This window comes from Oryzias latipes, chromosome 24 (assembly GCF_002234675.1).
Source record: "Oryzias latipes chromosome 24, ASM223467v1".
In the NCBI taxonomy this organism is placed as follows: domain Eukaryota; kingdom Metazoa; phylum Chordata; class Actinopteri; order Beloniformes; family Adrianichthyidae; genus Oryzias; species Oryzias latipes.
Genome location: NC_019882.2, coordinates 9,075,591 through 9,088,360, shown reverse-complemented (window position 1 = coordinate 9,088,360; position 12,770 = coordinate 9,075,591). Strand labels below are relative to the sequence as shown.

The following is a 12,770-nucleotide window of genomic DNA, read 5'->3' as shown; positions in this document are numbered from 1 at the left end:
TTGTTTTCTGTTGTTCGAAATGTTGAAAGATAGTGTTAAACTTTACCTTGAGACCTTACTGAATTTTTTTTTAATTAGAACTTTGAGATTTTATATGTAAAGGTTTATAGAAAAATATTCAAGAAATATAATTGAGCTTATTTCGTGCAAGCTTGACCTTTGTCTTGAGGGGAAAAGCCCTTAAATTTGTTGCATATGTTTTGAAGAAACATTTGCAAAAAAAAAAAAATTACTTACATTTTTGTGTTTCAAACAATTGCATTTGTTGTCGTTGATGGAAAGTAATAGGTTACATTTACTTAAGTAACATGGAAAACATTGTACACTTTTGGTAGTTTACTGAATCTAACTTTTTGCTTGACAAATGATCAAAGATCATGGCTAGATAAAATGGTCTTTATTTGATAAGTTTCTTATTTTTTTAAACATTTGTATCATGCATTCAATAATGTTTAAAAATAATTACATTTGTGGATCATTGCATGAATTCAAATTTTTTGTCAAGAAAAGCATGTTTGTTGATCCGCAATTATAGTGTCAGGGCAAATCTACATTGATTTAACCCAATAAAGTCATTATTACCCCAAAGTTAAGACATACACAGATTATCAAAGAATTTTAACTTTTGTATGTAAATTTAATTTTATTATATGAAGGAGAAATAAAGTGTATTTTAAATATGGTGGGGAAAAAAACTAAATGTGCGATTTTTTTCTAAAATAATTTCGGTTTTTATTCTTTTTATAAGGTTGCGACAGTCAGATGTGTAAATAAATCCTAATTTACTATATGAATATTCTTTTAACCTTTTTGAGTAATAGGTTTTTTCTTTATTGAGTTCTTTTGGAAGAACAGTAAAAGGCCTGTGAGCGAATCTGTCGCATCAACAGCGTCAGTAAACGCAACACAATCTGTCTCTCTCCGTGGTGCTGAAACTAACCACGTGACCCTGGTGATTTGCTGGCAGCTGTCTCTGCCCCTCTATTATTTAAAAAAAAGCTTTTGCCTCCCTCCTTTGGAAAAGAGACAAACAAACAGCTTTGGCTGCAGTTTTAATAAAAGCTCGGAACAATAGAGGCGGCTGTGCCTGTTCACGGAGGCCCGTGTGGGTCGTTTCCTCATCGCCATTTTTTTTCTCCGTCAGTCCGCTCGCGGTGATAATGGACACCGACTATTCGTCCGGGCTGGAGAACCCTTTGTACAGAGAGCTAAAGTATTTCTGCAGGAAAATCCAGGAGGCCTACAACGAGCTAAAGGATGATCTGACGCCTTACCACGATGATCGCTTTTATAGGTAAGACGTCGGCCCTTGAACGCGACAACTCCCCTAAATAGCATCTCACATTAGCAACTGTACGTTTAAACCGGCTTCCACACACAAATCAAATATGTAATTGTGCCTCCGCTGTTATAACAGCAGCAAAAGTTGTTTGTTTTTTTTTAATTCTGATTCATGTTTAACAATGTGAAGCAATCAAACATTCCGTGTGCTTCTACTGTAAAAAAAAGTAAATCGATGTATGTACAGATTTGTACGACGGAGTTTTAGGGCCACGGTGAGGAAAAAAAATTATGGCCAACGTGGCGAGATTAAAGTCGTCATGTCGACTTTAATCTCATCATGACGAGAAAAAACTCGACACAAAGTTTCGAGAAAAAACTCGTCTTGTCGAGATAAAAGTTGAAATAAAGTTTCGAGATTAAAGTCGCAATGTTGCGCGCGAGAGAAAAAAAATCGTAAATTTACGAGATTATTGTGGAAGTGAGCATGCAGAGCAGCAGGTGATCGCCGTGCAGCAGCAGATCAGACCGACTAAACGTAGCTGAACAGGTGAGCTGAATGTTAATTGATAACGTTCCAAATGTCTGGAGGCTCATTTGATTGATTCACAAGTTATTAAAGTTTTATTTATTGATGGTTGGTTTGCAGGATCACTGCAGCCCGATGAACATGAAGCCATCGGGTGTCCCTGCAGCTGTTTGCTTGAATCCTTTCTTCCTCCACCAAAGACCAGATCTCTATGTTTGTGTGATGCTTCTGTCTGAGGAGGAGAAGCACTTTTTGCCTTTTTCAACGTTGTAATGCTAATATAACAGACTATTTTCATTCATCTTTGTTTTTTAATGATCAAACGGGTCGCTTCATCTGCAGGAGGGGGCGTATGTAACACTGTTTACTTCCGCATTGGTGATCTGATGACAGGTTCATGACGTAATGTGACAGATGAACTTCAGGTTATGTGAATGAAAAGAGTTCGGTAAAGTTAGAAAGATATTCACAGATTCGGACTTCCGGCCTCAATAACTCTTTACCGAACTAATGAAAAGGAGAATAAAGGCTGCAGCGATCCTCTACACCCAAACGTGTCTCTGAGCTCCTTATTTTACAGATGAAACTCCGCTTTACTGACACCGAACCCCTGAAAGACTGCTACACGGACAATAATCTCATTTTGAGTCGCCAAAAGGCTCAAAATCTCTTTGTTTTAAACCTATAATCCGAAAATAAAGCTTCACAAAAGGCTCCACATATTTCATCTTCAAGCTAGGCTCCGATAAACAGACAACTTCGGTGTTTTCTCCTTGTTAATCTATGAACTTTTTCCCGTAAATTTACGAGTTTTTATCTCCTAATAAATTTACTTTTTTTTGGTGGCCATTAAACTCTGTTGTAAACTCTTAACTACAAAGCCACTAGCTCTCTAACATTAGCCATAACACTGAATGCTCCTGAAAGACTCAGCTTCACTGCTCTCGCGCAATATTGCGACTTTAATCTCGAAACTTTATTTCGACTTTTATCTCGACACGACGAGTTTTTTCTCGAAACTTTGTGTCGAGTTTTTTCTCGTCATGACGAGATTAAAGTCGACATGACGACTTTAATCTCGTCATGTTGGCCAGAATTTTTTTTCCTCACCGTGGCCCTAAAACTCCGTCGTAGATTTGTGCAGTTTCTAAACGCGTCTGAGGCCTCTACTGTTAAAGGTATGTGTATCTAAATGTGTGTTGTTATTCAAGGTGCTCCTTGACCATTGGAAAACGCATTCTTGTATCATGTCTGACCTTTAAAGGCTAAGAAATTGCCTGTTACAGCTTTAAAAATTAAGATTATTGGGGTTACGTTGTTATACATACTTAAACAGCTCTAGAAGTAACCAATTGTAAGTTGTGGTGTAACGATTCATTTTAATAATGATTGATTTATATCATAATGTGTGGTTGAAAAACAATACAAGTCAATTTTGGTTTTTGAACCATCTGATTCGATTTGATTCACTGACTTAAATCAATCCAGGACATATTTAGCCAAAAATTCAACCAGTGTGACTCAGAGATAAATATCTGGGTACTGAACTGTGCAGGGGAAGTTTTCTACCTCCCTTGTATTTCTTAGTAATAACAATTAAGCATAAATTAAATATGGGTACAAACAAATCAGTAAACAAGAATGAATGGTGAATCCATTCACTGTTGTAATTCCACATAAAATAACACACATGGAATATTTTTAGAACATTAACCCACACTATATGGTAACATGTCTTTGCAAAATTCAAAGTGTTTCCACACTTTGGACTGTTAACGATTTCTTGATCATTTTTTGCTGCCATCATGTGTGTTTTGTTCACTGTGATGACAGTTGGTCATTTTTACGTAATAGTATATAACCTATAATGTCTCAATCCAAATGTTTTTTCCCAGTATCAATGATAATTGGCTTTTAATCCACTTTGAAATTATTTCAGAATGGTATATAGGTTGATTTAATTTAATTCATCGTGCCTCTGTCAGACTGACATGGTTGGATCGTTGGAATATAAATCAATCATTGATTAAGTCGATTGTAAAAGTCACAATTTCAATGTTAGGCTAAAAGAAATGCTTTTTTAAAAAACCTTTTCAAAGAGTAAACAGTGCAAACAAATGTAACTTTAACAGTTAAATCAGCTAAATGGCCTTGAATATGGTTTTAAACAAATAAATGCAAGCAAACAAAAAGCACAAATATGTTTATTTTGCTTAATTTTGTTATTTTTTGTGTTTCAATGTGATATTAACCAATAGCAGTACCTAATGCATCAAATCAACACTTTTTAAAGCTGAATGTGAGTAAAGGAAGCCTATTTTTGCAATATGTAAATGCTTGAATAAACCATTTAAAATGTAAGTTTGCTAGATTTTTTTCATACAGAAAATCATAAGTTCCAAAAGGTTTTAAGCTTTTCTTTTAAAAACTATCATCCATTGACAGACAGGCAGACAGACAGACAGCAGTGAATAAACTACTGAAGTCGTCACATCATCGTCACGTGATCCCGCCCCCTCCCTTTTGATGACGTAGTCCTGTGGCAGTCGCAGGGGGATGTGGATACACGGATGTTAGTTCACAGGGCTAGTTTTTTTTAGTTTTTTTTATTAGGTTTCCTCTCGCCTTTAAAAGGTCAGACCAAATGAAATGGAGCGGTGAGTTTAATATATTTTAAACGAACACAACTGAGAAGTTTTGTGACGACATCATTCGAGAGAAAGAAGATCTAAAAGCGTTTTTCTGACACTGCTAGCATGAAATAGCTAGGAGGCTAGCAGTGTTGACATAGCTGCCCTGAATGCACGCCGTATTAAATTAAACATTGGTGTGGTTTTTATATGAGTTTTAACCCCACTTGTTGCCTCCTTTTGACAGGTTGGCTCCAATGCGGCTGTACACCTTGTCGAAAAGGCATTTTGTTTTGGTCTTTGTGGTGTTCCTGATCTGCTTTGGCCTTACTGTCTTCATTGGGATTGCGGGTAAGGCTAGCATTCCTGCAGTTGTTGAGGTTCTGGATTTAATCAGAAGAAAAGAGCTTAAAAGAAAGAGATTATTTAAATTATTTTACTTTGTGGAATTGTTTGCTGGTATTATTCATAAGTTTATTTTATTTTATTTTTTATCTTGCATAAAGAAATACATTTTTGGTTACACAAGCAGTTTTCATTCTTGATAAAACTTCAGGATAATATATTTCTTTTTTTACTTGTACTTACATTTTAATTTATTAGTCCTCTTAGGGTTACATAATTATCATTTGCTTACATGCTATAATCACCATAATATAGTTCTATCTTTCAGTAAGAAAACAATGACGTGAAAAGTGCTGACTATACAAGATATGATGTTCCTGTACTGCTTGATTGAATGACCTACTTTTATGCTATCAACTACGGCCACCAATAAAAACAGACTGGACTGGGAAGGCAGAACTCCTCTGTGAAAGCTTTGCGCTGTGACAGACAAGCTTCTCCTTCTGCAGAAGTCTAACAGAAATTCTCACCTCCTGTGTGGCTTTTCTCTTTGTTAGGGAAAAAGACATAACCTTGACAAGTCCTTTAGCTTTATTTATTAAATGCTTATACCTGCTTTCAGTGATGTCCATTTTTAAAATATTATTAGAAAATTCTAGAGATTTCAATAAAAAAGGGCAACTTTTTAAGCGATGGATAAATTGTTTTAATGGGTTTTTTATGAGTACTTTTGTTTTGTACAGGCCCAAGGATAATAGAAGAACAGGAGAACAATGGGGATCAGCTGGTCAGAAAAAACAGTTCTGTAAAGGTAAAAAAAACAAAAACATGTCTAGTAAATTATTTCATACAGGTCTGTGTCCTTTGTTAGTTTGTTATTTCTGTTATGCTTTCCCTCAAAAATAAGAAATACAATTTTATCATTTTTACTTTTATGGTTTGTTTGTATTTAGATGTATATAAGGCACTTAAAATGGTTTGGATTTTATTTTTGAAATGTTTGCCGTTAAAAATGCTTTTTTTATAGCAATAGCATCTTTTAAGACTTTGTTATCCTTTTTATTTTATTTTATTTTTATCAAAACACTAAACTAACAATCGTTTAAATAAGCATTTTAATGACTTTGTTTTTTAGCTCTTGCTTTTACAAATATACACAGGTTGCGACAGAAAGGAAAGTAAATTTTGAGACCTGTTTGTTTATGATTTACAATATAACGATATTTTTCAAATTTAAACTCTCCTATTAGGGCTGCACGATATGAGGAAAACTTGCGATATGCGATATTAGTGATCAATAATGCGATAACGATAAATTTGCGGTAAATAAACAAATAGAAAAATAAACAAAAACATCATTCCCATTTCATTGCAACAGTTTAAAAATTATACTCCAAATGACCCTCATCAACATGGGGGACAAACATCTACCATAATAGGCCTCCATCTGATTGGTCAACAATGGGAAGGCGTCCATCTGATTGGTCAAAGCATAAAGGGATTTATTTGATTCGTTAAATGCTTCAAGCTGCTAGAAGATTGTTTTAACACATTTTGGGTTTGCGATTTATTGCGATATTTGCCGTCTTTTGCGATATGCATATTGCAGAGCTGGATATTGCGATAACGATAAATTTGCGGTATATTGTGCAGGCCTATCTCCTATCGTATTAATAAAGGTGGTTGTAGCTGCTTCATCATAAAGGGTTAGAGGTTAAAGTTTTTAATTCTATATTGGGTTGCAGTTTTGCCTTTTCAATTTATCAATTTTATCCAAATTTTAGACCCAAATTTCTTTGAATGCAACAAATGGTATTATGATATACAATGTGTAGGATTTGTAGGAAATACTTGCCATTTAGGGGTTTTTGACTCTTCTTTTTTTATGCCAAATTGAAGATTTGATGCACATGAAGAGTTGAAACCAGAAGTTTACATACACCACATAAAGACACCTGTGCTTTCATTTCTCACCGTCAGACATGAAATAAAAGTAAATCTTTCCTGTTGTAGGTCAATTACAACTAACAAAATTATTTCTATTTGCTAAATGTCAGAATAATGAGACTAGGATTATTTTAAAAGACATTTTTAATTACTTTTATCAAAGTGAAAAGTTTACATACATTTCATTAGTATTTGGTAATATTGCCTTTAAACTGCCGTACTTGGGTCAAAGGTCCTGGATATCCTTCCACAAGCTTCTCCGGTCGGAATTTTGGCCCCTTCCTCTTGACAGAACTGGTTTACCTGAGCCAAGTTTGTAGGTCGCCATGCATGCCCACGCCTCTTCGGCTCTGACCATAAATGTTCACCCGGATTTAGATCCGAGCTCTGTGGTGACTACTCCAAAAAATTGACTTTGTGATTCTTATGCCACTTTGTGTAACCAGTTTGGCAGTGTGCTTTAGGTCATTGTCCATTTGGAAGATCTATTTGCACCCAAGCTTCAACTTTCAGAATCAGAGATACTTTATTGATTCTGATTGATTTCTGGCTGATGTCTCCAGATGTTGCTTCAATATTTCCACATACTCTTCTTTCCACATGATGCTATCTGTTCCCTGAAGTGGACCAGTTCTTCCATTAGCAAAACAACCCCACAACATGATGCTAACACCCCTATCTTTTACAGCTGGGATGGTGTTCTGAGGCCTGCAGGCTTCCCCCTTTTCCTCCAAACATGACGATGGTCATTGTGGCCACAAACAGTTTCTTCAGACCACAGCACATGTCTCTATAAATTTAAGTCTTTGTTATTGTGTGTATTAGCAAACTTTAATCTGGCTTTTTTATGTTTCTTTTGGAGTAATAGCTTCTTCCTGGCAGAGTAGCCTTTCAATCCAGGTCTGTGCAGTTCTCGTTTCACTGTTGATAATAACACATTCTTACAATCTTCAGCCTGCATCTTCACAACATCTTTTGCCTTCGTCCTTAAGTTGTTCTGGACATGTCGGACCAAAGTACATTCATCTCTGGGACACAGAACCCGTCTCCTTCCCATGTTGTTTATATTTGCATACAATTGTCTGAACAGATGTACGTGGCGACTTCAGGCATCTGGAAATTGCACCCAAGGATGAACCCGACTTGTGCAAATCCACAATTGTCTTCCTAACATCTTGACTGGTGTCTTTTGACTGTTCCATGATGGTTTGCAAACAAGCGTGTTTCAAATGTGCCCAAATATATATATATACACATATATATCCACAGGGGTGTTTCTAATGAACTTAAATGCTGTCATTAGACTCATTAGATTCTTCCACAGAGATGACATCATCATCTAGGGGTTCCCAAATTGTTTAAAGGCATAATGATCTTAGCATATGTAAATTGACTTTGGTAAAAGTAATAAAAACAGACAAAAAAAATGAGTCTTAAAAAAACCCTAGTCTCAATATTCTGACAAATAGAAAATAGAAATAATTTTGTTAATTGTAATTGACCTTAAACTGGAAAAGTTTACTTTAACTTCATGTATAACGGTGGGAAAACTTAACTTCTGGTTTCAACTGTACATACCTGTGTCTGCTGGTTTTATCATCTTCCTCATTTTGTCTTGTTTGATTTCAGACGGGACCCTTCAATCTACTTTCTCCTCCTCTCACCACCTACAACCAGCAGCTGTGGCTCACCTGCGTGATGCAGGCTGAAAAGGGCAACGGTAAGACCACACAGTGACCTGTCTACCAGGGCAGATGAATGTGAGCTGTTGGTTCTTAAAAGCTTTTTTAATGACCAATGCTGCTGTCTCTGTCAGTGGGAGCCTTCCAGCAGCCCTTTGAGATTAACGTGGAGCTTAAGGGAGTGATGCAGGATGCCAGTGTGATGCACATCAATCCTGTGCACCAGAAACCCCGGATGCTGCATTGTGGGACTGTAAGTGTCCTTCAGCATCCTGACCGCCAAAGCTGACCTACAGATTATATTTGTTGACATGTTTTTCTTCCCATTTCTTCGCAGAAGTGTGATGAAATCATTGTGCTCCATCTGGGTTACTTGAACTACACCCAATACAAGGTGGTGGTCAGCTTTAAAGGCCTCGAGAACATCACACATGAGATAAAGGTTAAGTTTTTGGTAAGTGACAACAGGATCATGTAAGGATTTATTTATGTTTATTCTCTAAGGATTTTTACTTGTTTAAGCTCAGAATTTATTCTATTTTTCTTGTTTCTGTTTTGCTCTCAGTGGAAAATGTATAACCCCACCTTCTCTCAAGTGGAAATCTGGTTCCGCTTCGTCTTTGTGGTCTTGACCTTCATGGTGACGGTAAGAACATTGATTTTTTTCTTTTTGACTATAATGTTTTAGAAGACAAAAAGATGACTATTTATTTATTTCTTTGAAATAGAGATGATGATTTTTCTTCTGTTGTGTTACAGTGCATGTTTGCTCATTCGCTAAGAAAATTCTCCATGAGAGACTGGGGCATCGAGCAGAAATGGATGTCTATTCTGCTGCCTTTGCTTCTGCTCTATAACGGTGAGTTTTCTCTGGACTCAGACAGTCCTGCAAAATACTTTAATTAGGAAAAGTGTATTTAAAAAGCTGCATGGAGTAATAATGAGTTGAAAACCTGTTAATGTCAAGATTGAACAGTTTGAATACCGTGGATGGAATCATGGATGTAAAACCATCCTAGAGAACTTGATATTCAATCTGTCCCACTTTAAAATTTTGGGATTAAACCACCAGTGCTGCTTCCATGTGTTTACTATCATGCATACCGTCTGTAAATTTAGTTTCTAGTAGGCCTGCACAATATACCGCAAATTTATCGTTATCGTAATGTCAAGCTGTGCAAGACGTATATTGCAAAAAAAATCGCAATAAATGGTAAATGTGCCAAAACAATCTTATGGCAACTTGAAGCATTTAACGAATCAAATAAACTCCTTTATGCGTTTGACCAATCGGATGGACTCCTTCACGTTGTTGACCAATCAGATTTGCCTCGTATGTTGACGAGGGTCATTTGGAATATAATTTTCAAATTCTTGCAAGGAAATGGGAATGATGTTTTTGGTTGTTTTGCTATTTGTTTACATATCGCAAGTTATATCGTTATCGCAATATTAATCACTAATTTCTGATGTCATACTTTTTGTGTGTGTGTGCCTGTTTTTTATGTTTTATGAAGTTGCAATGTTTTCTATCTTATTTTTGTTGTTTCAATTGCAAATGTAGATCTTTTCGAGAACAAGAAATTCCATCTAGGCTTTTGGCCAGCTCTTATATTTGTAGTTAAAGCGTAACTGTGTTATTGATAACTTTTGTGTATTAAATCTTTGGAATGTTTAACTGCTCAGACATTTGTGACATAACTTTTTTTTTTTCTTTTTCAAATCTAGATCCGTTCTTCCCACTGTCCTTCCTGGTGAACAGCTGGTTTCCTGGAACGTTGGATGCTTTTTTTCAGGCTCTCTTCTTGTCCTCTCTTTTACTCTTCTGGCTCTGCGTTTACCACGGCATAAGGGTTCAGGTCAGTGCATGGCGGGATTTACAAAGCCCTCCTATAGAAACTTGTGAATTTGAACATGTTTTTTTTTTTGGCAGGGTGAAAGAAGATTCCTCACTTTTTACCTGCCCAAACTGATCATCGTGGGTCTTCTGTGGCTCTCAGCAGTTACGCTCGGGATCTGGCAAACGTTAGTTTAATTTCCAGACACAGTCAGATGGGTTTTAAATGCGTCTTGAACTAAGGACCTTTTTTTTCCACCTAGGGTTAATGAACTTCAAGATCCCACCTATTCATACAAAATCGATATAGCAAACTTTCAGGTACTTCCTGCCTAACTGTAAACAAAGAAGAAAACATATTTTGAATGACACTCTTGCCATTATCAGGCTTAGTTTTATATTTCAAAGCTAATAAACTTGTTTTTTTTCTTCAGGGCATGAAGGTCTTCTTCCTCATTGTTGTTATCCTCTACATCCTCTACCTAATATTCTTGATCGTCAGAGCTTGTTCTGAACTGAAGAACATGCCTTACTCAGGTATCACCGCGGAATTCAACCTTTTTTTATTGATCACTGCCCCTCTGTAAAAATGGAAATGTCTGTCTTTTGTGCTTTAGATCTTCGGCTGAAGTTTTTGACAGCCCTGACCTTTGTGGTTCTTATGATAAGGTATTTATTTATAAGAACTAATCATTTTTTTTAAAACATCTGTTTTATTTTTGATCTGATGTCATTTTTTTCATCTCCAACAGTGTGGTCATCCTCTACCTGAGGTTTGGTGCCAAGGCGCTTCAGGAAAACTTTGTGGCTGAATTGTCAACACACTATCAAAATTATATCCTTTTAAATTAATTTTATATTTAGTTGTGGTAAACTTATTTTGAAAAAGTACCATTTGCATCCTTGACTCCATATTCACCAGCTGAATTTTTATCCTTCTATGGTCTGCTCAACTTTTATTTGTACACATTAGCATTTGTGTATTCACCCTCTAAAAATGCCCTTTATGGTAGGTAAAAAACAAAAAACAAAAACTTTTTATTGTAAAGTAGATCATTTTGTAAAAACTAATTTTCTTTTTTTAATTTTGCAGACTCTCAGCTAAAGGATAATCCAGCTTTCTCCATGCTGAATGACTCTGACGATGAAGTCATTTATGGGTACGTTTTACTTCACTTATTGGAGCAGTACTACAGACGAGTACGACTTTAAAGAAATGCCATGTTTGTGTGTTTGCACAGAAGTGATTATGAGGATATGCCTTTGCAAAACGGCCGTGCTGTCAAAGCAACTGCAAAGTACCAGGATGGGAGCGACAGTGACTGATGCAGCCGGCACCTCACTCATCTTCTGTTTCAGTTGGAAGCCCTGAGGATTTCTTGTAACAGCAGTGCAAGATGCACATAAGATGCATGTGCAGAGATAACACGAAATCAGACACTGTAATGTAAATAAACATGTTATTTTTTTTTTTTTTTATAAAGAAAGGTTGGATGACATATCTACTGAATGTACTGCACATTGGAAAGGTGAGCCATCTGCTCACTATAGAGGAAACATCCATTTAGTTTAATCAAGATTGTAAAGTTTACTCTTCATAACCAGCACTTCTCCACTACCTTAAAGACGAATGATCAGGGAAAAGTGCTACTATTAGCATTGATGGGGGTTTTGGGTTGAATTACTTTTATTCCTTTGTGTTAAACCACTGTTTTTTTTTCTTTACATCATTCCTCTTTGCTCTGATAGTTTAAAAAAATGAGGAGAAAAAATTAAATGTGCAGCTATGAGTAACACTAGTTATATAAAAAACCTTCAGATGTTTAAAAATTTACAGCTTTAACTACGCCACCAGGTATGTCACTTTATACAACCATTTATTTTTATTTTATTTTTTTGATGCCTGCCGTTTTGAAGACAGCTCTGAATTTGCACATTTCTATCATCTTTGCCAAAACAGATTTGTGTACAATTGTGTCAATGGATTACAGATTAATGGCCAAATTTAGCCTTTATAATTTTTTTAATGATACAATTTTCCTTAATTTTTTTAAACACATTTCCAAATACTGCACATTCAGATAAGTTTATTTTACAATTATCTAAAAAAAAAAACAGATCTGTACAAATACATGTTTTATTCTAAACGGTGCCTTGCATTTCCATTTTATTTTTCCTCATAAATGAGTTATGAATTTGTAAAATGTGTATATTTTGTGTTTTTTTTCTTCAAAGGGAATGTCACTTATGTTTAAGATGATTTTTCTTCAGGTGTTTGTAAAATGTGCTGCTTGTACATGAGGCTGTAAGGAGACTTGTAAATAAAGCAAAGTGTCTATGAAAATGTCTTAAAAACTGAATATTAAAATATTTAAAAATTGTATACCTGGCAGAGGGATACTAACTTAAATAAGTCCTAGTACAGTTTTCCTAGGGTTTAAATATGCATCGTGACCACCACAGCTAGATATATTTTACATTTTTAAAGAATTTCTGGAAATTTTCTCACCCCAATACCC

The 12,770-nt window shown here is 35.7% G+C and overlaps 1 protein-coding gene across 3 annotated transcripts; it reads left to right on the top strand.

The window, feature by feature from the left end:
* Positions 1 to 936: 936 nt before the first annotated feature.
* On the top strand, positions 937 to 12,632 carry tmem181 (transmembrane protein 181). 3 transcript variants are annotated; one of them, XM_023953111.1, is made up of 17 exons: positions 937 to 1,294; positions 4,688 to 4,791; positions 5,529 to 5,596; positions 8,362 to 8,452; positions 8,549 to 8,667; positions 8,752 to 8,868; positions 8,980 to 9,060; positions 9,174 to 9,273; positions 10,143 to 10,273; positions 10,348 to 10,439; positions 10,515 to 10,572; positions 10,686 to 10,788; positions 10,869 to 10,920; positions 11,004 to 11,086; positions 11,171 to 11,260; positions 11,345 to 11,411; positions 11,493 to 12,632. In XM_023953111.1, the coding sequence occupies exons 1-17, from the start codon at positions 1,161 to 1,163 to the stop codon at positions 11,575 to 11,577; spliced, it is 1,575 nt and encodes a 524-aa protein (XP_023808879.1). In that variant the 5' UTR covers positions 937 to 1,160; the 3' UTR covers positions 11,578 to 12,632. The 3 variants fall into 3 exon arrangements, with proteins under 3 accessions (XP_023808879.1, XP_023808880.1, XP_023808881.1); XM_023953112.1 differs by lacking the exon at positions 937 to 1,294 and adding an exon at positions 4,332 to 4,467; XM_023953113.1 differs by lacking the exon at positions 937 to 1,294 and adding an exon at positions 4,348 to 4,444.
* The last annotated feature ends 138 nt before the right edge of the window (positions 12,633 to 12,770 follow it).

Coding starts and splice junctions, on each gene's coding strand:
- tmem181 (XM_023953111.1), top strand. CDS start 1,161: ATGGACACCGACTATTCGTCCGGGCTGGAGAACCCTTTGTACAGAGAG. Junction 8,453..8,548: donor GCAGGCTGAAAAGGGCAACG/GTAAGACCACAC, acceptor TGTCTCTGTCAG/TGGGAGCCTTCCAGCAGCCC. Junction 8,668..8,751: donor GGATGCTGCATTGTGGGACT/GTAAGTGTCCTT, acceptor ATTTCTTCGCAG/AAGTGTGATGAAATCATTGT.